Source organism: Dipodomys ordii, unplaced genomic scaffold (genome assembly GCF_000151885.1).
Source record: "Dipodomys ordii isolate 6190 unplaced genomic scaffold, Dord_2.0 Scaffold65, whole genome shotgun sequence".
In the NCBI taxonomy this organism is placed as follows: domain Eukaryota; kingdom Metazoa; phylum Chordata; class Mammalia; order Rodentia; family Heteromyidae; genus Dipodomys; species Dipodomys ordii.
This window is the reverse complement of record NW_012267281.1, coordinates 9,132,970-9,155,458: the sequence shown is the minus strand read 5'-3', so window position 1 is coordinate 9,155,458 and position 22,489 is coordinate 9,132,970. Positions and strand designations below refer to the sequence as shown.

The following is a 22,489-nucleotide window of genomic DNA, read 5'->3' as shown; positions in this document are numbered from 1 at the left end:
ATGAATGGTCCTGTTGCTCCATTGTGCACCAGATATTTTCAATCTACTGAATTACAGCCATTCCAGTGGATGTGTTGCTTATAGCATTCATCTACATTTCCTCGGTAACCAACAAGGGTGAGTATGTTTCTAGTTATTGGCTATTTGTTCCACTTTGTGAAGTTCCTAACTAAGATTCTTGTCCAATTCTGTAGTTGGGCTTTCTGTGTTTTCTCAAGCTTTGGGAGTTCTTTGTGTTCTGCAACACTGGTTGGCAGACTTTAGCTGGTATTAGAATCAGCCTAAAGCTTGTTAAAGAAGAGTATTGGTTCCCACCAAACTCTGTGTTTCAGCAGATTTGGGCAAGGCACAAGAATCTGCATTTTTTGGGTCTTAGAACTCAGGCCTAGGTGCTGTCCCTGAGCTTTTTTGCTTAAGACTAGTGATCTACCACTTGAGCCACGGCCCCATTTCCAGCTTTTTGGTGGTTAATTGGAGATAAGAGTCTCACAAACTTTTCTGCGCAGGCTGGCTTTGAACCCACAATCCTCAGATCTCAGCCTCCTGAATAGCTAGGACTACAGGGGTGAGCTTCTGGCACCCACAAGAGTTTGTATTTTTATTAAGTTCCCAGGTCATGTTGCTTACCCTAGAGCCACACTTTAAGAACCATGATCCTATACCATTTTAGATGTAACAATGTGTCTTGTTCAAGTCAGACCAAGTCACTTTAAAAACAAAAATTAAAGCAAAGCTCAGAACCATTTAATAACTGTCAAAGTCCAGAGCATAAACTAAGCTAATATGCTGTTTTCTAGAAAGGAGAGCAACTGGACTCTTCATCAGTGACTGTTTGTCTGGAATTCACTCATCTATCTGGAATATTTGGTGCACCTAAGCAGCTAAGACATCTAGTTAATAATGGGTTTAGTAATTAATAAATTTATTTACTAATTACTGGTTTATTTTAATCCCAAAAAAACTCAATGGCTTTCATGAGCAAGGCCCTAAATCAGTAATCCCTCTAAGAACAAAACTACAGAGCTCTGAATGGAGATGAAAACTGTCATTTATTTCAACTGAATTTTGTTTCATTAGAAAAATCCTATGATGACACTAAAACAGAAATGGAACAGAAACACACTTACAGGACTACCTTTCAACTTGTAACGCCCAGATAAACATATATACACTTAAGACATCTGTCACATTTAAACCCACCTTACCATCATCATTGTCATTTCAGTGTCTTGAAATACCAACTACGAATAAACAACTCTGTGTGCGTGATTTATTTGGACTAAACATTAATCACAGGTTTTTCTGGATACAAAAAGTCCAACAGCCAAGACACTCAGTGCCTTTTGGTGGTTTTTGGTGTATGCATTTTCTTTCTTTTTTTTTTTTTTCTGTGCTTCATTCTACAAAAACATCTGTTTTTCTTAATGAGTCTAAAAACCTGCTAGGTATAGGCATTTACATATGTATACATTTACATATTAATAGATTTAATGTGGGTGGTTATACCTTATTCTGAGAGGTCAAAAGAATCTATTTTACATGGAAAGCCTTTAGTAAGGTCAACTCAACATACCACTGCCACCACCATCAATGAAACACTACCGACCTGCAGTTCAAGTGAAATACAGACTAGGAAGTACTGTGGTTTGTTGATTCACTAATCCGATGGACCTAAAGAAAACTGCTATTAGTGGTCAGAAGTAAACTTATCTGGACAGGATCATGAAAATGAAGCTCTGGATGTAACCGGGGGACGTACTACATAATTACCACCAACGTCTGCCATGGTTTTCAGGTTTTCTCACTGAGGAGGGAGGGCTTATGCAAGCAATTGTTGGAAGGTTTCAAGAAAGGCTAAACCCCAAGGCTTAGAGTCAACAGAAAGTTTACTTTCTGTAAACCAAAAATCCAAATAAAAATAATACCACCTATTTTAGGAGTTGCAGTTAGAGGTTTGGCCTTTTTTTTTTTTTCTTGTTTGTTTGAAAATAACACCATGTAACTTCTGTGACTGCAACACAGGTTCACATCCAAGTCAGAAGAACCTTTGCGGCCATTTCTACTGAATCACCTGAGACCATGTAATGAAATTTTGTCCTTCTATATTTTAACCATATATCTTTTTTTTTTAGGGGGTAGGTAATTCTCCCTACTATGTCACCTAAACTAATGAATTTCTTTCCTTTTTTTTTTTTTTTTCCTGTTTTCTGTTTTCACCAGAGGGCTTTGGGGAAATCATGGATCCTGGTTGAAAAAAGCAGTGAGACAAAGTGGCAACTTCACACAGTCTTCAAGTAAACAGGATCCTTGAAAAACAAATATGTTCTGTTCTGGACAATGAGAGGAGCCAACTCATGTCAACTTTGTGCTATTATTCCTTACAAAGTCAATGGGCTTTGGTTTTCAAGTCTGTTAAGGCACAAAACACGGCAGACACCTTTTGTGGAGACTTTCCGCACTGATTTGGAATTTTTTTTTTCTTGTAAAGAGTAAGCATAACATTTAGATAAAAATAACAGGCCATTGTGTTATTTGTTATTGTTTCATCAATGGATGAAGTTGGAGAAAACTGCAAACAAACCATCTTGGATGTGTAAATATTTGCTGCTAGAGTTAAAATAAAAGCTCGATGTAGTTCCAATGGTGCCCAAATGACTTCAAAACAGACAACATTTCGGAAGAATCACAGTGCAGTCTCAAAAATAGTTAAGGTGGAAGGCTGTCCATTGGAGGTGTTCAGAACCACAGAGCCAGGGTGAGTGATATCTGGGTAATTTCTTTTGAAATACACCTGTTTAAAAAGAAAAAGATAAAAAGGGCATGTTAGAAAGGTATGCAAGTCCTCTAAGACAATGTATTTCAATGTTCGCTTCTTCACGTGAAGCAAACTGCCCCCCACCTGGAGATGTAATTAAAACCCAAATGAGATACTGGTGGCTCACATCTATAATCCTGGTTACTCAAGGAGGCTGAGATCTGAGGATCCTGTGTTTGAAGCCAGCCTGGGCAGAAAGCTGTTAGAATCTTAACTCCAATTAATTACCAAAAAGCCACCATCAGAGCTAAGAGTGAAGTAGTACAGGGCCAACCTTGAGTGGAAAAACTAAGAGACAGCAACCCAGGCCCTGAGTTCAAGTCTCAGTACTGGCACAAAAACAAACAAACAAACAACAGGATGGATATATCATAGAGAGGAATTATCCCCCCAAAACCCCTTAGCTGGGTTGGGCTGAAGGCCCAACAACCTGTAGATCCACTTTAGTGCTGATCACTCTGATTCACAGATAGGTTTTTATCACTCCATTAAATTGATAAGCAAAGCCATTTTTACTGACTCAAAACCTGGAGATAAATTAAAAACAGAGTGACAAAGAGGCCCGGAAAGCTAGCGTCGGCACGAGGGTTTCTCATTTTCACACATAAAAATGAGCACAATAGATTCGGCTGTTAATATCAGGTTGTAATCCCTATATTTTATACTCCCTTGATTGACAACCATTGAAATGCTGGCCTCTATGTATGAAATATCCTGGTGTTTAATTTGTGCGGCAAAGCAGTCACAAGGTCCATAGAAATGTGATCTGTGGATAGTGGGCCACAATAATGAAGCAAAAGCTCGAACAATGACCCAACCAAGCAACTTCTCTAAAAATGTAAGATGATACCAAATAATAGGTCGGTTCTTTGAGTTCCTGAATTCTACCAATTTCTAGCAGAACTAGGAGAGATACAGGTTCCCTGATAAATGTATAATCGGAACATAAAGGAAATGAAATGCTGTCAAGTTTCTCTGTTCCACAATCGTTGGTTTTTAGTAGCTGTATCGTATCTTGGTTCCTTGACAGATGCGCATAACAAAATGAAATAATGTCAAGACTTGTGAGCTCTTATCTCCAAATGTGTTTGGATGAAAAAAGGGACTTCAGAATGTGATTTTTTTTCTACCAAAGAAGAATGTAAAAAGTTTTGAGTCTTTAAAACAGAAAATATTTCATGTCTCTGCAGCTGACACGTGTCATGAACTGGTGTCTCAGGCATGCAATTCTGGATGTACTTCTTAAAAATCTGGCTCCAAATATATTTGTGGGTGTTGTAAACAAAGTTATCACTGGATTTCACATTCAAAAGAGAAGGGAGTCGAGGCATCTAGCATCTACCTACATATTACACATCGTTTTTTTTTTTTTCTTTTGTTGCTTCCATACTTGTTACTCCAAAAATATCACTACAAAGAAAATTCAAATTATGAGAATATCACTTGAGAAGAAAAAGAAGAAATTCTCAACTGGTTCAAAGCTGAAACATTTACATTATAATAAAAAATCTCAATGTGTGTGTTATTTCCTATCACCTACCCCTCTCACACTTTTTTTTTTTTAAAGGTAGCCGTATTTTGCATGGTTCTTTCTATATTAATGTATTCCCAAAGAGCTAGTAACTTGTTAGAACTAAAATCAGCCCAAAGGGCAAATGGAAATATAACTCATTTTCTATTGCTTGAGAATCCTCTCCCAAAGAGACTGGCTTGCTTTTCCTCCCCATCATCCATCTCAATGCAATATTTATAAGGAAAATATTATTATTAACAATTCCTAATTCAAATGGTCTTAACTCTCAAGTCTGCAATTCTTTGCTGAAAGCAAGTTCCTATGTAGAAAGTCCTCCATTGGACCTTTCTTTTTTCACATCTCTTATCATGTTCTGTAATACACTCGAAATAACAGCACAGGTGAGACACAGCCTCTTTTTTACTGAGCAGATGATAAAAGGAGTCAGATTGTTGATGTTCTCCAGCCAGGTCCTTGTGTCTCAAGTTAAGCCTAGGATGGAGGCGCCCAGTCTCACTTCTCAATCCTGGACTTAGTGCTGATCCTAGAAAACACTACTCTCCCTCTCCACACTGGCTGCCCCATCTGTAAAGAGAGATAAGGCTGACTTACCTCACTGGAACTAATTAATGGCTACAAACTACAGGTTGAAAACAGACTGAGTTAAGTGTTGGGTGTTTACGAAGGCTGCATAAGGACATGCAAAGTAGCAGCATTACTCAGCTGAAAGGTGAAAACAAAACATCTAGGAGCCCCTTGTGTGGATCGCTTGATTTATTTTTACAGAACCCCAGAATCACAGTTGGGATGTTGTTATTTGAGTGAATATGGTCACTTAGCAGGCAGAAAGACACAGCTGCAGGCATACTGGAGGGAGCGTAACAACACTTAATAACTGGTGATTTTTCAGATTTTTAGATTCAACTGCCTTAGTTTTTTCATGTGTCAAAAAGGGACCAAGCCAGGCACCACCAGCTCATGCTTGGAATCTAATTATTCAGGAGGCTGAGATCTGGGGATCGCAGTTCAAAATCAGCGTAGGCAGGAAAGTCTATGAGACTCTTATCTCCAATTAACCACCAAAGAGCAACTAATGACCTTTAACCCCATACCTGTTCCATACAGAGAAGATGCACCTTTGGATGTTAAGATAATCAAAAATATATGAGAGAAGCAAAGTGGAGTTTGGAGGGGCGGAGGAGGGCTTTGTTTGAGCCAGGCAGAACCAAGTTCATAGCAAAAGCCCAAGCCATGAGCATCTGTGGGCTGAAAATAACATTAAAAAAAACCTCCAAAACAAAAAGGATAGGGCTACAAGAGACTGCTTTATCTCCTGACATACAAGTCGTACAAATGCGCCCACATACATAAGGATAGCTCCGAAGACCTACGTAATACAAGTAACAAAGTAGAGCTAATGAAAAGTTGGTAAGCTATATATTTTACCCAGATACAATTGCGACGTTTTAATGCCCAAAGAATATTCACAAAGATTACCTTTATACCAGGACACAAGAAAAAAAAGGAGTAATTCTAAAGGGGTAGAAAAGGTACATCATATATTGTCTGATCACTAAACAATGACAGTAAAACTGGAAAGGAAAATAGGAAATAATATCAATAACAACAAACTAACTCCTATTATCAGTTAGTTTTGAAAATCTCCTTCTTATATAATTTTTGGACCAAAGAAGAAATCAAGGCCTAAACTGCAGGATGTAAAATATGAGCTTTGATGGAATTACATATTGGAATTTACATGGCTAAAGCAGCATTCAGAGGAACATTCAGAGCCCTATTTTTTTTAATGTTACTAAGGAATACAATCAAATGCATTCAAAAACTAAAGAACCAAAAATAAAATAAAAGAGGAAAGATTGAATAAAGAACAGAAACCAAATAGTTGTAAAACAGAACAAAGGACTTAGTAAATAAATCCAAGAGCTCATTCTTTGGGCGTTAAAAACTTAAGAGCTAACTTAAATAGAGGGGAACGCAGCAAGTTGAGTGGAGAAAGTATAAGTATTAGGTAGCTCTTAAATATAATGAAATAACTATGCATTAATATATAAAGATATAATCTTTTTAAAAATCTCATAGTGCTGTAAGACTGAACTCAGGGCTTTGTGTATGCAGGGCAAATGCTACGCTACATCTACAGCCCAAAGAGTAATAGTAAGGAACAATTTCATCTGTGCTAACAAATAAGAAAAGCTCTATATGTGCACACTCTTGCTTATGCATATACTATGTCAGCTAACTGCAGGAGCTGAGGACAAGACTCCAGCCAGAGGGAAGTTCTGTATGCCAGGAGACCTGAGTGGAAGAGCAACTAACTTGCTTTTTACTTATAAGTTAAAAAAATACTTAACAAATTTATAGTACTAGTATGAATCATCTATTAAGCTGATTATTAAGAATAGCCTTTTATTTGTTCTTGCTTGGCTGTTTTACTCATGGCTTGCACTCTACTACTTGAGTCATGCTTACACTTCAGGCTTTTGGATGGTTGACTAAAGGTAAGTATGTCATGGACTTTCCTGTCCCAGACTGGCTTCAAACCATGGACTTTCCTGTCCCAGACTGGCTTCAAACCAGATCTTAAATTCCTGAGTAGCTAGGATTATAAGTGTGAGCAACTGGTGCCCAACATCACAATAGTTTTGTTTGTTTGTTTGTTTTTGGGGGTCCGGTCATGGGGCCTGAACTCTGGGCCTGAGCACTATCCCACAGCTCTTCAGCTCAAGGCTAGCACTTTACCACTTGAGCCACAACGCCACTTCCGGCTTTTTCTTTTTGCTTATATGGTGCTGAGGAATCGAACCCAGGGCCTCAGGCATGTAAGGCAAGCGCTCTACCACTGAGCCACCTTCCCAGCCCCCTGTTTGTTTTGTTTTTAATGCTGGTCTTAGGGCCTGAACTCAGGGTCTGGGCATTGGGCACTATCCTTGAGCTTTTTTTTTTTGTCCAAGGCTAGCACTCTACCACTTGATTCATACTTCCACTTTTGACTTTTGGGGGTTAACTGTAGGTAAAAATCTCCTCAAATCTCAGCCTCCTGAGTGGCTAGGAAGACAGGCATGAGTCACCAGCGCAGGCCCCAGCATAGTTTCTAATTTAGATCATCTGAAGCTACTTACAAGAGTGCTAGATGCTTCTTTTGTTACTATCAGGAAGTAAGAGTTGGGTCTCTAGCCTTCTGAAACCAGTTCAAACTTTTGTCATCAATTAGGCAGCATTCCCTTACTTTCATAAGATGCTCTGCAATATCAACCGTCTTGCAGGATGAGCCCCTGCAGGATGTTTGCATACCTGAGGCACCAAGGCCTAGGTGACTCACACTCACAGCCACTGCCAGCTAAGTGCTTCTTTACCTATTCAATTAGGCTCAGACTCTTAGAACCCAGGATGTGAAGACTTCCTAACTTCAGGGGCTGTATATAGTGATTTTGAGAACAGATAAATTGGCACCTCTGTTATACAGCAGGAGCAAAGGAAGTATAAAAACCTCAATGAGATCTGGTCACCGGGGAAGGACAACAGACATTTGTCCTGTGTTGTGTGGGACCCCCTTGTCCTGAAGCCACAGGCTCAGGTCCTGGCTGTCAGTACTTCAGAATGTGACAGAGTCCTTGAAGACAAGATTAAGTTAAAATGAGGCCTATAGGGTAGACCTGGTCCAACATGGCTGACACAGAGCAGATGAGAACTCACTATACAGAGGACCATGTAAAGACATGGAGACCACAAGCCCAGGAAAGAGGCCGCAGAGGAAGCCAATCCTTGATTGTGAACTTCAAGCTTCCAGCACTGCAAGAAAATACATCTCTGTGTAGGCCAATGTCAGCCCAGCAGAGGAACACACACTTGCATATTATAAGCTGAAAAACTACTTTCCCTACTTCTCCAAGGATGACGGTTGGCCTAAAATGATTCAGCTCACCTGGACCGACCTTTTCAGAACAGCAACTACGTGGTCAAGAATACGTGACTTGGAAGTACCTCTCCCTAGATGTTGGTTTTTCTTTTCAAACAAGTGAATTCTGATCTGCGAGAGTGAAAAGCCTGTTGACTTAAGACTAATCCGCACAGTGCTACAGTTCTGAATGATGTGTGGATATTTGATCTGGGACATGTAAGAAAGCTGACAATTTGACAGTTTGTTCTTCTAACAGGGCCATGTGCATGCAGACAGAATGTCAAAGAAGAACTTCCAACTTGGGTGGGAATCAAGATCGGTATTTCCCTGTCTTTCTGCACAGGTGACCTATACCAATGGTTCAGCAAGCCTCAAAGTCTACAGGGAAGTTCAGCTATGGTGAGGATGGGCGGACTGGCCCCAACTTGGACATGATACAAAACTAGGACCAAGCATTGTTGGTGGGAATGTAAACTTGTCCAACCACTTTGGAAAGCATTATGGAGGTTCCTCAAAAGACTTCACATAGAACTCCCCTATGACCCAGCAATCCCACTTTTGGGCATTTACCCAAATGCTTACAAACAAGACCACACTAAAGCTACCACCACAACTATGTTTATTGCAGCATTATTTACCATAGCTAAGATATGGAACCAACCCAGATGCCCCTCAGTAGATGAATGGATCAAGAAAATGTGGTATATATACACAATGGAATTCTATGCCTCCATCAGAAAGAATGACATTGCCCCATTTGTTAGGAAATGGAAAAACTTGGAAAAAATTATATTAAGTGAAGTAAGCCAGGCCCAAAGAAACATAGGTCCCATGGTTTCCCTTATTTGCAATATCTAGTATATGTATGAGTCAAGCGGAAAAGGTCAGATAATGTGATGTCAGGAAAATGAACCCTTAGATATGTATTTTAATGTTTTTTCTTTCATGCATGTGTTTCTAACGCATTTATAAGATTATCTCTTTGTTGCTTGGTATGTCCCTCCCCCACAGTATAACCCCTGCTTTCACTATATTTGATGTCAGTATAACTTGTGGAGGAGATGGGGAAAAACCAGTTGTTTAAGGATACAGGTGGATCTGATGCAACAATGAGAAGTACAAGTTGTCATGTCCAAAAAGAGCTTTACAACGTTGGTGCGGGGGGGGGGGGAAGGGGGTGGGGGGGAGGGGGGAAGGAGAAGGATTGGGATGGGGGAGGGGGGAGGCTGGGAAGGGATGGGAAGGGTAAACAAAGGAGGAGGCTGCAATGCTTGGTAAGAAATGTACGCATTATCCTGCCCATGCAATTGTAACCCCTCTGTACAGTATGTTCACAAATAAAATAAAATTAAAAAAAAATGTTGTGGGGGTCCCCACGCTGCTGATCACAAATATGGTATATAACATGTGAACACTGTTATATATTACAGACTGTGATAGACAATTTGCTCCAGGAAAGTTAGAATGAACTTGTGACTTAGAAATTATGTAATCACTTAATCACAATCAAAAAAAAAAAAAGAACTTCTGGGAAGGGAGGGAGGGAGGGGATGGTAGGGGGAAAACAATGGAGGGGGTAACAATGTTCAAGAGGAAGTGTACTCATTACCTCACTCACGTAACTGTAACCCTCTGTATAGTATCTTTACAATAAAAAAAGAAAGTTAAATGAAATAAAAAAAATATTCTTTGTAAATTAGAAAAAAAAAAAACTAGGACCAAGGTTTCCTAACTCAACAGGGTTGGCCATCAGCCTCACCCATCTATCCCCCTGCCACTAGCTCTCTATATGCCTTCCTGAGACCCCTCATCAATCAAGTAGGATAAAGAACTGTGCTCACACACAAGGGAAAGCATGCATGCAAGAACTATGTCAACTATGCAAAATAAAGTCTAAAGAACAAGTCACCACCGACAGTGTTGAGCTAGACGAAAGAACTTCAAGAGACTAGGACACAGGTGCTCATCTGTGCAAAGACTACCATGAAAAATGCTGATGTGGAAGAAAAGATTGCTCATTCTGTCTCCGCTCTGAACTGCAAGAACAGGGGGCCATTTCATTTCTCAGGGCATTAGGTTTCTCATCATTGGAATAACAGAGTTCAACTGTATTATCTCCTAGAAATTAGAGGATGACAAAAAGTAACTTTGAATCTCATCCAAAACAACAAAGAATCGCTGGGGAATGTGGGGAAGACAGCGACAGTCAAGTTTTCTTTACCAACTGCTAAAACCCAGACCAAAAGTAACGGATGTGTCCCTCTGTAGATCTTTCTAGAATAAGCGAACAATTTTTTGGATGTACTCTGACAGCATTTGCATCTTAAATATTCTGAACACGAGTACGAATGAAATGCAACGGGTTTGCAGCATATCAGTTTTGCTCACTAAGAATCAGGGCCATAGAATCTTCAAGGGGCAGAAAGTCCTGTGTAGTCTCTGTCTTAGGCACACTGTTTGCACGTGCATGTGTTCCTCCCTTCCCCCCTCACCCCCATCCAGTCCTCACAGACCCGACTTCAACGGTGAACGTGTTGAAGCTTTGTCTCTGGAGGCTTATAATTGAAAGGGGCACCTAGTACTTGTTAGCCGACCCACACTGCCAAATTGTGAGGAGGGAACTGGTGAGACAAACGTTAATTACAGCTCCTGGGCATGCTCACCTGTTTTGCTATTTCAGTGAGTGCCGCGGCTTCTCCTTTGCCCAGCTGCTGCACCATCTTGTAAAAGAAGCTGTCTGTATTTTGCAGCAAAATGTATGGCTCATCATATTCTTTCAGTCTTCCTGAATCCAAAACCTGGTAATCAGCAGAAAGAAGCTCATTGAAACACAATGTTTGGGAGCAACATATTATCACTCACACAATATTTCGGAAAGGAGCAGGCAAGGGAGAATATAGAGAGTCTATTTGGGTGGTAGGCCCAGAGGGTGCTTAAATGGTTTGATTACCCTGTTTTACGAAGCAAACAAAGGCCTAACCTGACCTTTTATTATTATAATGTCATAGGAAAGGAAGAAAATGAAAGTTCTAGACTATGATTATGGGTACTCAGCGGTCCCGTGGCATTTTATATTCTGCCAGTGGTATTTAGGAGTTGTTATTACTAGTTGGTGCTTTAAAAACTCTCAGACTAAGCTTTATACATACCTCTAAAAGGGTGAGAAACTCCTTTTATTTTTTATTGTTGTAGTTGTTATTCCCCTGTTTTTTCCTTGGAACGGCATACCGTACCAAGAAGTTGTTTTGTTTATTTATTTTTAACTTCATAGTCGTGCAAAGAGGCTTCAATTTACCATGTCAGTTTAGGAATATAACACATCTTGATTGGCATTACCTTTTCCATCATTCTCTCCCATCTTTCCTCCTCAAGTTATTTCATTTCATTTTCATATACACATATTGAATATCATGACTGCATTAGCCCACCCTTCCTCTCTCCATTCATCTTCAGTCCCTCTCTTTAGTCACATCCAGCACACATTCCAATTTCCTGAAATTATTTTGTTAGACTGTCAGTCAGATGTTGATAGAAGTTACTCCATTAGACTCCCCCCTCCGAATATCATACTTGGGTCAATTCGTGTGTGTATCTCTTCATATGGCCCTGTATATATTTTATATGTGTTTATAATTTATATCTAATCTCTGAAATTTCCTACCTGAAGAAAATCAAACTCATTTTATCTAGCATAATCAGATTAAACCAAAATGGTCATGACCTGACAGCAAAAGAATCGTTTGAAAGGATCTGAACAGTAGTTAGAAAAGAAGCAAATGTTTCTAGAATTTCTTTAGGCTCCTAGACTATGTAGCTTGGTTAGAGGAACGAAATCCATCAGCAGTGGCGTCAAAGGTATGCCCCAAAGTTGCCTCTGTTTGTCATTTATGAACTTAGGAGGAAGAAAGACTGGCCAAAAGAGCTGCTACCTAAGCAGCTTTAGCCTAATTGCTTTGCATAGGGGAAATCTCTGGAAATCCAATTTTCTCTTTGGATAAGACTAAAAAAGCAATTAAGAAATTGAGCTCCAAAGTCCAATGATCACAATACATAGAAAGTGAGGGGGACTCACTGTTGAGTATATGCTGTCACAATTACCTTGCCTTCCTTCCTTTCTCTCTCTCTCTCTTTCTCTCTCATTGCCTGCCTTTTGGCTGTTTTATAGCTCATTAATACGTCCACTGGAAATTGAAAGGTGGAGGAAGGGACTCTTTAACTCTGCATTTCTACTTATTAGTGGCTTCAGTAAATGGTTTCAGAGAGAAGAAAGAGTCCAAGACAATTGGCTCAAATGATGTACCTAGGAAAAGAGTTCTGATGTTAAGTGGCACTTAGTTCTTCATTTAGACTGTGTTTATAATAAATTCATCTGAAGAGAATACACTAAAACTCTAGGCAGGACACAGGTTGTTGCTTTTTTCATGTCTAGATATTGCAGTTAATTCTGGCCTGTGGTATTTAATCGGAAACATTTATTAAGTCTCATAAAGGGCATTCTCCTGTTAATCTTTTGTTTACTACTGTGAATCACTGCTAAGGGCAGCTTTTCTCAAAAGAGTTCAAGAATAATTGAATCTGTCACATCCACATAATAATTAAAAGGTCCTATAATTTGGCATGCCAATTTAGATGCCCTGAATGTGTAATTTTACTTAAGCATAGCATTACAGGACATAACCACTCCTCCTGACGTTCAAGAAATAAAAAAACCCTGCAAATTTAAAATACAGGTTTCTCCCTATGCCAAAGACTAAGTAAATAAGTGAATCAAATTGCTTTACAAAATGATGAATTTTCTGTTCTGCAAAAGCAATAAACAAACTTTAAAAAAATAATCACCATTTCAGAGATTGTGGAGGCTGAACTCTCTGACTACACATAATGTGTAATGGAATGAAAGTACTACTACTCTGCTCTTTTGCTCCTCTTCAATATCCTATGGAATGTACTCAAATTTGAGACAATGGTTAATCTCCCACCTTTTCTCACACTGTCTGAAAAGATACCCACTATGCTCAGAGCTGACCACAATCTAAGAAGGTAGAGCCAGAAAAACAAAAAACAATACTCCCAGAAAGCAAGAGAATTAACAACAGAAGCTACAGAAAGATTATGTTGGTCATAATGTTTGGTGCCTGTATACATGAACAATTTAATGACTGCACACTTTATTTTGTTAGGGCTGTTTTAAAGTTGGGTATGTTCATGTGATAGAACTGCTATCATTTGTTATAAAATTTGATAATAACTTATTAGAACTAGGTTTTTTTTGGATACTAGGTATCAAACCTAGGGTTTCTCACATGCTAAGCACATGTTTACATTTTCAGCCCCTTAGAAATCATATTTTAGCTTTTTAAGACAATGCTTTAAAATAAAATAAAATGGACTTCTCTGATATTATCTGAATATGCATTAAAACATAGGGCTGATAGTGTATCTCAGTTCTGGGTTCAACCCAAACATCACATATACATATACTCACCCCAAAACACATACTATATTATTTTTTTGGGGGGGGTTGTGGGTATGTGGGTGTGTGCCAGTCTTGGGGCTTAAATCCAGGGCCTGGGGACTGTCCCTAGGCTTTTACACTCAAGGCTAGCACTCTACCGCTTGAGCCACAGCTTCATTCCTGTTTTTTTTTTTTGTTGTTGGTTAATTGATGATGAAGTAAGTCACATGGACTCAACTGCCCAGGCTGGCTCTGAACCATAATCCTCAGATCTCAGCCTCCTGAGTAGCTGGAATTATAAGTATGAGGCACTGGCACCCAGCTTCTAGTATTTTAATATTCATTAAAACATACAGGGCTGGGGGTGTATTTCAGTCTTGGGTTCAATTTCAAGCATCGTATCCTACACACACACACATTGGATATACTAATAGACATGTTAAATTGAAGCCCCTTTGTAATTGTTTGAAGATAATAAAAATTAATAGCTAAATGAGTAAGTTTTAAAATCAGCAGTGCCCACACTAAAGCCACCAGCACAACCATATTCATTTCAACATTATTTACCATAGCTAAGATATAGAATCAATCCAGTTGCCCCTCAGTGGATGAATGGATAAAGAAAATGTGGTATACACAATAGAATTCTATGCTTCCATCAGAAAAAATGACATTGTCCCATTTATAAGGAAATGGAAAGACTTAGAAAAAATTATATTAAGTGGAGTAGGCCAGACCCAAAGAAACAGCTGCTTGAGTTCCCTCACTTGTAATAACTAAAATATATCTAGGATATTCTTAGGAGAGGATCACAAGAGCTCAATTGCTATGTGCATATGACCATATAAAATGATGTTTATATCAAAATGAACTCCAAGAAATGGAACAAGAAGGTTGTTCCCCCACACACACAAAAAAAAAGGGGGCTGGGAAGGTGGCTCAGTGGTAGAGTATTTGCCTTGCATGCATGAAGCCCTGGGGTTTGATTCCTCAGCATCACATAAACAAAAACAAAAAAGCCGGAAGTGGCGGTAGAGCACTAGCCTTAAGCTTAAGAGCTGAGGGACAGTGCCCAGGCCCAGAGTTCAGGCCCCACAACCAGACCCCCCTCCTCCCCAAAAAAGAAGAATAAATACACTGTTAGTACACTTATTGCCAGATCTAAAAGAGTGAAAGGATACCTTTAAAGCATTTAATTTTCTAAGATTCTCTCTCATGTTGATAACATATTCACTTTGCATAATGTAAGAAATATGCTTGTAAACAGAAATGTCTCCTTTGTCCCCCTGCAATTTTATTATATTCAGGATCCAGATTATTTACTGGGTGTCTGGTACATACTAGAAAAAGGAAAACAACTTATTAAACTATGAAGATGACTGTAGCAGCAAGAGAGGTCACCGCTGGCCAGAGATTCTGAAGAAAAGCCATGGAAAGAAAAGGGTATCAAACTAGACTGGAGTAATAAAGATGTGGACACACAAAAATAGGAGTGAGAAGTTAGTCATCATTCTAAACACAAAGAACATGGACCCTGAGTCCTGGAGGTGCACCTGTCACCTCCTCAGAGTCAGGTGTGAGGCCTGCTGTATTCACTGTTGCACCACCAAGGCCTGACATTGTACATAAGTGCTAGGCACCCAAAACATATGGGCTAAAAGGACAAAGGAAGTGAAATTCAGGGCTTAAATGGATGACTGTCCAATGGTGTAGACTACAGGATGAGAGCATGAGGGAATGAGTCTACAAAGGGAAGTGGGCTTAAATAATCAAGATAGGGACTTGGGGGACCACACAATTCAAGTTCATGGCTAAAGGTAAATTAGTTTTAAAAGCAGAGGCCTGGAGAATCATTGATGTTAAGTAGTGGACAAAAGAAAGAACAGAAGGGACAGTTACTCAACATGGAAAGAAATGCCAGAAATAAACTTTTACCCTCCTAACCTTAGTATTTACTGCTGAGATTTTTCAGAACAAACAACTCTGAATATTGTTTTCTGTATAGAAAAGCAGAATTAATTTCCCCCTTTTTTTCTGTCAGTTGTGGGGCTTGAACTCTGGGTGTGGGCACTGTCCCTTAGCTCTTCAGCTCAGGGCGAGTGCTCTACCACTTAAGCCACAGCACCACTTCCAGTTTTCTGGTGGTTTATTGGAGATAAGAGTCTCACAGGCTTTCCTATCCAGGCTGGCTTCAAACCATGATCCTCAGATCTCAGCCTCCTGAGTAGCTAGGATTACAGGCATGAGCCATCGGAGCCTCAGTGAATGTCCCACTTTTATCTTAAGAAAGAGAAAAAGTAACTTCTTTCATCTATAAGGAAAGGCTCTTGAATTGGTCTCTGGGGTACCTCCTCTGCCCCATTCCTGTACCCAAGTAAACTCTAAGAAAAACCACACATTAAACTAAACACACTGAGGGGACGGCCACCCTTCTGTCTCAGCATCTCTCCAGGAATGGCAACCTCAAATTGCTCACTGTTTTCTAGAAGGCGAAGGAAAAATACATTACATGGGATGAGTCAGTCAGTTACATAAGCTAAGTGAAGATGGGGCTATCAGGCCTTCATATCTGCAGGTAGCCCAGGTAGCTGTCCTAGATAGAAAAATTAGATGGACCTGTTGCAAAATAACTTAATCCAGTTCACTTGGCGGAACGTGGACATGGTAATGGGGTGTGCTCAGGGAGTGATGAATGACAGGACATGGTATGGAAAAAGGCTGACTACAGGAAAAGAAAAGCCCAGGAAAGCATCCAAGCAGTACAGGGGAGGGCAGAAGGGAGAAGCAGAGGTATGGAGGTTTGCTTCCAGCTGCCAGGGGAGGATTGGGGTATGTAGATTGGGCTCAATGCCTACAGTAGAACGGTAGTTAGCCAGTCCTGGAAATTGCCTTCCTCACTGACAAATGAATTTTCTTGTCATCCTTTGCTCTTTGTCTAGGCACTGTGGCAGGTAGCAAGTATCACTCAAGATCCTTCCCTAGTCTTCAAACCATATATAGTTCTTCTCATCGGGGAAGGTAGAGAGGAGGTCATGGCCATCATGACCTACCATGGATATTACTGCTCCAAAACTGCTCTCTCACATATCCCTGCTTTCATTATTTCTTCTGCCTTTATATGTTTTTTTTAATTTTTTCATTCAACACTTACCTTCAATCTCTAGGTTTTTTTTTTTTTTTTTTTTTGGTGCCAGTCCTGGGGCTTGAACTCAGGACCTGGGCACTATCCCTGAGCTTTTGTCTCAAGGCTAGCACTCTACCATTTGCACCACCCTACCACTTGAACCACAGCTCCACTTCAGGCTTTTTGTTGGTTAGTTGAAGATTCTTATGGACCTTTCTGTCTGGGCCGGCTTTGAACCTCAGATCTCAGCCTCCTGAGTAGCTAGGAAAACGTGAGATATTTGTGCCTGGCTTAGCATATTTTTGAAGGAGCACTGTTCCTTCTTTCTGGAATGTCCTGGTTGTGGTCATGTAGGCTTAAAAGTTCCATGAAGGTAGAATTAGTTTTGTGTTGTACTTTTCCAGCTGAGTATGGAAGTCTAGTTACTAGCTTTGATTTCTCTGGGAAACAAAGAGATTTTGAATTCAGAAAGCAAGGTACAGATTAGGAAACCATAATTTGGCCCAGAAGCAGAAGAGTTGGACCTGAGTTTCTGAGCTTTGCTTGTGGTTCTCCACAATTCATTCCCAAAGAGTTCACCAAGTGGTGATGCCAATGTTTCTATGCAGGCTGAAGTTGTGGCTGCAGTTCTCTTCAGCATCTTTTGCTCCTGCTGTTAGGGGAACTCAGAGCTGCAAGGGCTGGGGTTGAACAGAAACTGGAAGGATAAGCTGTGTGACCGGCTAAGAAGGAAGTAGATGACAAGTACCCAGCTAATCCTAAAAACCACCTTTCATCTAGAGTTAGTGCCGAGTGCCAGGAGAAAGAGACTCTCTAATACTTCAGTCTGGCACCACTGTTTTGTGGCAACTGAACAAATGAGGGAGATTAAATTAGCCCTCTAACAACTACATCGTGCTTAACACATTTAAAATAGGGAGAACATCTTTATAAAACAGAATTCTAAGCCTAGCACATTAGTGGCGCTTAATGAACCCAAACTGGTTAAATCCCTTTGGAGAGCCAACACAGAAACAAAGCTATTAATTAGGTCACAGTTGTTTCCCAATAAGACTTTTGTCTGAATTACTGACAGTAAACAAAACCATATCCATTCCTCTTTGTGAAGAAGAATTCATCAGTGCAACAAAATGTAATTATTACACCTTAAGTGCTTGCAATTACATGACAACTTTATGATGACAAAGCTGTTGGTAAGGTCTTTTGTTAGCATCTGTCACCTCTCCAGCCATTTCCTGAACCTGACCACTGCCCTCTGGAGCATTAAACTTTGGGGTTGACTGACTTGTCTTCATGTCCTCAAATGATTTTAGACTAACAGAGCAGAAAAATCCCTTATTTTCTGGAAAAGGAACAGGCATTTTTAAAACAAGGAAGAATATCACTGCTGCAGTTTGATCTGCAACTATTGTATTTCTCCCATGGCTACCATCAGGCCCAGCCACTGAATGAGATGGAGTCTCTTGAACCTTTATGTCTGGACTGGCCTCAAACTGCAATCCTCCTAATTTCTGCCTCCCAAGAAGTTAGAATGATAGATTTGAGCCACATTGGTCATCTTAAAAGAAAAATGTCAAGGCAAATAAACTCTTAATATTAAAAAAGGTAAGTAAAGAAATTACTAGATAGACTACGTGATAGCACAGAATGTGCAGTTAAATGCTTGAGGTAGTATTGGGAAGAAGAGAAAAAAATAACAGGAAATTAACTTATTGAGGCTTTCTATCAGCTTTTGTAAGGAAGGATATATTAAAAAGTGGACATCTGCCAGGCACCTGTGGCTCTTGTCTGTAATCCTACTGAAGACCTGAGGATTGAGGTTTCAAAGCCAGCCCATACAGGAAAGTCCCTGAGACTCTTATTCCAATTAACCACCAAAAAGCTGGAAGCGGAGTTGTGATTCAAATGGTAGAGCAAAAAAGCTCAGGGAGAGTAGCCAGGCCCTGAGTTCATGGTCTAGGACTCATACACACACACGTATGCACACATGTACATACGACGCACACGCAGTGGACCTCCCTGGAAGCCATTGGATTACCATAGGAACAGCACTCACCATTATCTTGTCACTGTCGATGATGGTGTTCAGTCTGTGTGCAATTGTCAGGACAGTACAATGCGCAAACTTCTCCCGGATTTTTTTCTGAATTAACTCGTCAGTTCTGGAATTTTAATCAGTGAATATGGGAAAAGTGAACTCAAGACTTTAAAAATTAGATGTTACTTCAAAAATGTTTAAAAAGACACAATCTTGTTCTTAAAGTATTAAAAAGTCAACTTAGGAATTTCATTGTTTATCATTAAAAAGTTCCCTTTAGAACCATACCTACTGTATTAATGGCAGGAGTGTAAACTTGTTCAACCACTTTTGGGCATTTACCCAAATGATCACAAACAAGGCCATACTAAAGCTACCAGCACAACTATGTTTAGCACAGAATTATTTACCATAGCTAAGCTATGGACCCAACCCAGATGCCCTCAGTAGATGAATGGATCAAGAAAATGTGGTATGCAATATATATATATATATATATATATATATATAAAATGGGATTCTAAGCCTCCATCAGAAAGAATGATACCACCCCATTTATTAGAAAATGGAAAGATTTGGACAAAATTATATTAAGTGAAGTAAGCTGGGCCCAAAGAAATATAGGTCCCATGGTTTCCCTTATTTGAAATAACTAATATATGTCTAGGTCAAGCAGAAAAGGTCAAAATCTATGTACATATGACCACATAAGATGATGCTAAGTGAAATGAACCCCAAGATAGGGACACAAGAGGTTTTATCTTTGTTGCTGCTGTTTATGATGTACTTATAATGTACTATGATTTTTTTGGTTTCTTTTATATGTTTTTCCCCATGGTATATACTACGATTTTTTTTGGTTTCTTTTGTATGTTCTTCCCCATGGTATAACCTGCCCTATATCTTGTATACACATTTTTCTAATTTGGGGAGGGGAAGGGAAATAACAAAATGCTACAATAAGGATACAGGATGACACATTGTAACAGTGAGACACTATGTTGAAAACGAATGTTACAACTTTGGTGGGGGGAGGAGTCAGGGAGGTGGGAAGGGAAGGGATGGTAGGGGAAAAACAAAGGAGCGGGTAACAATGCTTGATAGGAAATGCACTCATTACCATACTCATGTAACTGTAACCCCTCTGTACACTATCTTTACAATGAAAAAAATTAACCATTTTTTTTTTTTTACAAAAAGTTCCCTTTCATATTGCCTGAAACTATCAGAAGTGGAATTTAGGAATTTAATTTGCTCAGGATGCAACACAGACTAAGTCACCCTTCTATGAAACGCCTGAGACCAGAGGATTTTGGACTTCCCAATATTTGCATAGCCTGAAGGTGATTCCTATAATATTTAAAATAATTCTGTGCCTGCAGCAAAGTAAGGATATGTCAACTGAAGGAACTGAAAAGACACACTGGGCCTCTGTTCTCACTATGACCTATAGCCGTCAAGTCACATGCAGAGGAATTTCCCATTTGTAGTGTCATGTTAGCACATAAAAACTTTGGATTAAAAAAAAAAAAGAAAAAGGCCTTAATAATAAAGGACATTCTTTTGCTTAAAAAATTTTTTTGGATTTTAGAGGCTTTTAGATTTCAGGTTTTTGCCCAACCTATCAGATAGTTGACACCACAAAGCATGCTTTTGTTTCTTCCTTCATTTTCCAGAATTAATGGGATCAAGACTTTTCTTTGGTGGCCAATACAGCACTTAGAAACATTTGTCAGTATTATTAGTGTTTGCCACATTTAAAATTCAGAGTGAGTGTAGTGTCCATCTTCAGTCTGTACCTTGGATCCACATTTGCAGTTGCTTCATCAATAATCAATATCCGATTTTTCTTGAGAATTGCTCGGGCAAGGCATACCAGCTGTCTCTGTCCAACACTAAAATTGGATCCTGACTCTGCCAATTCAGTATCCATTTTACCAGGAAGATCTTCGATGGCTTCTTTGAGCTGTACCTATAGATGTAGACAGAAGAATGGCATCAGAGCTCTGAGGTCCTTTTTTCTGGAAAGAATACCTTATGTGACTTCTATCCTGTGTACAGTAAGAGTCAGTTCCAGCTAATGTTCCTTAGAACCACAGTACAGTTAACTCAGAACACAAACAATCTAAACTGAATCCATTTATATGCTGAGGGGCAATTGGGATGATTCCATATCTTAGCTACAGTAATAGTGCTGCAATGAACATGGTTGTGCTGGTGGTTTTACTATAGCCTTGTTTGTGTTCTATTGGATAAATGCCCAGGAGTTCAAACTGCTATATCATAAGGTAGTTCTATATTTAGGCTTTTTTTTGTTTGTTTGTTTGTGGGGCTTGAACTCCAGTCCTGGGTGCTGTCTCTGAGCTCCTTTTTTCAAGGCTAGCACTCTACCACTTTGAGCCACAGCTCCACTTTCAGTTTTCTGGTGGTTAAATGGAGAAAAGAGTCTCACAAATTTTCCTGCCCAGGCTGGCTGTGAACCGCAATCCTCAGATCTTAGCCTTCTGAGTAGCCAGGATTACCCGGGTATGTTTAGTTTTTTTGAGAAACCTCTACATTGCTTTCCAGAATGGTTGAACAAGCTTACATTCCCACCAAGAAAATGTGATACACACACACACACACACACACACACACACACACAATGGAATTTTAGAAATGATTTTGTGCCATCTGAAAGACTTGGAAAGAATTGTATTAAGTGAAGTAAGCCAGGCTCAGAGAGACAAAAGTTGAAAGGTTTCTCTCAATAGTGGTAGATAGAATGTGCCTATAAATCTGTAAGTAAATATGATGGGTGGTATTCAAGTGGTTACAAATGAATTGACTGAATTATAATAGATACTTTGGAGAGCTTACGTAGTATGATTTTTTTTTTGAAAGACTAAGGAAAAGCCCAACAAAATAAGCATAAGAAATAGGAACTTGCAAGGAGGGAGGAGGTAAGGGGAGCCGGGTTTACAATGAAAGCAGGAGAGAATGCAATCAAGAATTCATTGTATATACCAGAAAATTGAGAAGTATACTGGATGGGATGGGTCAAAGGAGGATGAAATTGTTGAAGGAGCAACACAGATTGAAATGCATTGTAACCATATACTACTTTGTTAAATGGCACCTCCTTTAAACAACTACTTAAATAAATATAAATGTGTGTATATCTATCTGTCTGTCTATCTATCTATCTATCTATCTATCTATCTATCTATCTATCTATCTAAAACAACCTCCCCCCTAAAAAAAGAACAAACTTGCCAGAACCAATGTACTTTTCTGATGCCATCAACAGTTAGCAGTGAGTTAGCAATGTTGGTGCAAATGCCATTAAAAATACTAAAGAAAATAATCCTCTAGGTACAATATAGCCAGATTGAAAAGTGCCCTTCCTTAACAGTTTAGTTAAAAGGCCACTGCAGGAATCTATAGATAGGGAACGGAATGGTGGGTGTGGACACATGGACACAGTGGACACAGTGGACACATGGGCTCTTTGGGGCTGACAGAAGTATTCTTTTTTTTTTTAATTTTATTTTATTTGTGAACATACTGTACAGAGGGGTTACAATTACATGGGCGGGATAATGCGTACATTTCTTACCAAGAATTGCAGCCTCCTCCTTTGTTT

At 39.5% G+C, this 22,489-nt stretch overlaps 1 protein-coding gene across 1 annotated transcript in view; it reads right to left on the bottom strand.

Moving 5' to 3' along the window:
• Positions 1-2,048: 2,048 nt before the first annotated feature.
• Positions 2,049-22,489, bottom strand: part of Abcc4 (ATP-binding cassette, sub-family C (CFTR/MRP), member 4) — a 183,047-nt gene continuing 162,606 nt past the window's right edge. The window contains exons 27-30 of the mRNA XM_013023011.1: positions 20,664-20,836; positions 18,883-18,988; positions 10,911-11,045; positions 2,049-2,791 (exon numbers count right to left, since the gene is read on the bottom strand). Coding sequence (XP_012878465.1) covers positions 2,684-2,791; positions 10,911-11,045; positions 18,883-18,988; positions 20,664-20,836 — 522 coding nt within the window. The 3' untranslated portion in view covers positions 2,049-2,683. The remainder of the gene's footprint in view (positions 2,792-10,910; positions 11,046-18,882; positions 18,989-20,663; positions 20,837-22,489) is intronic.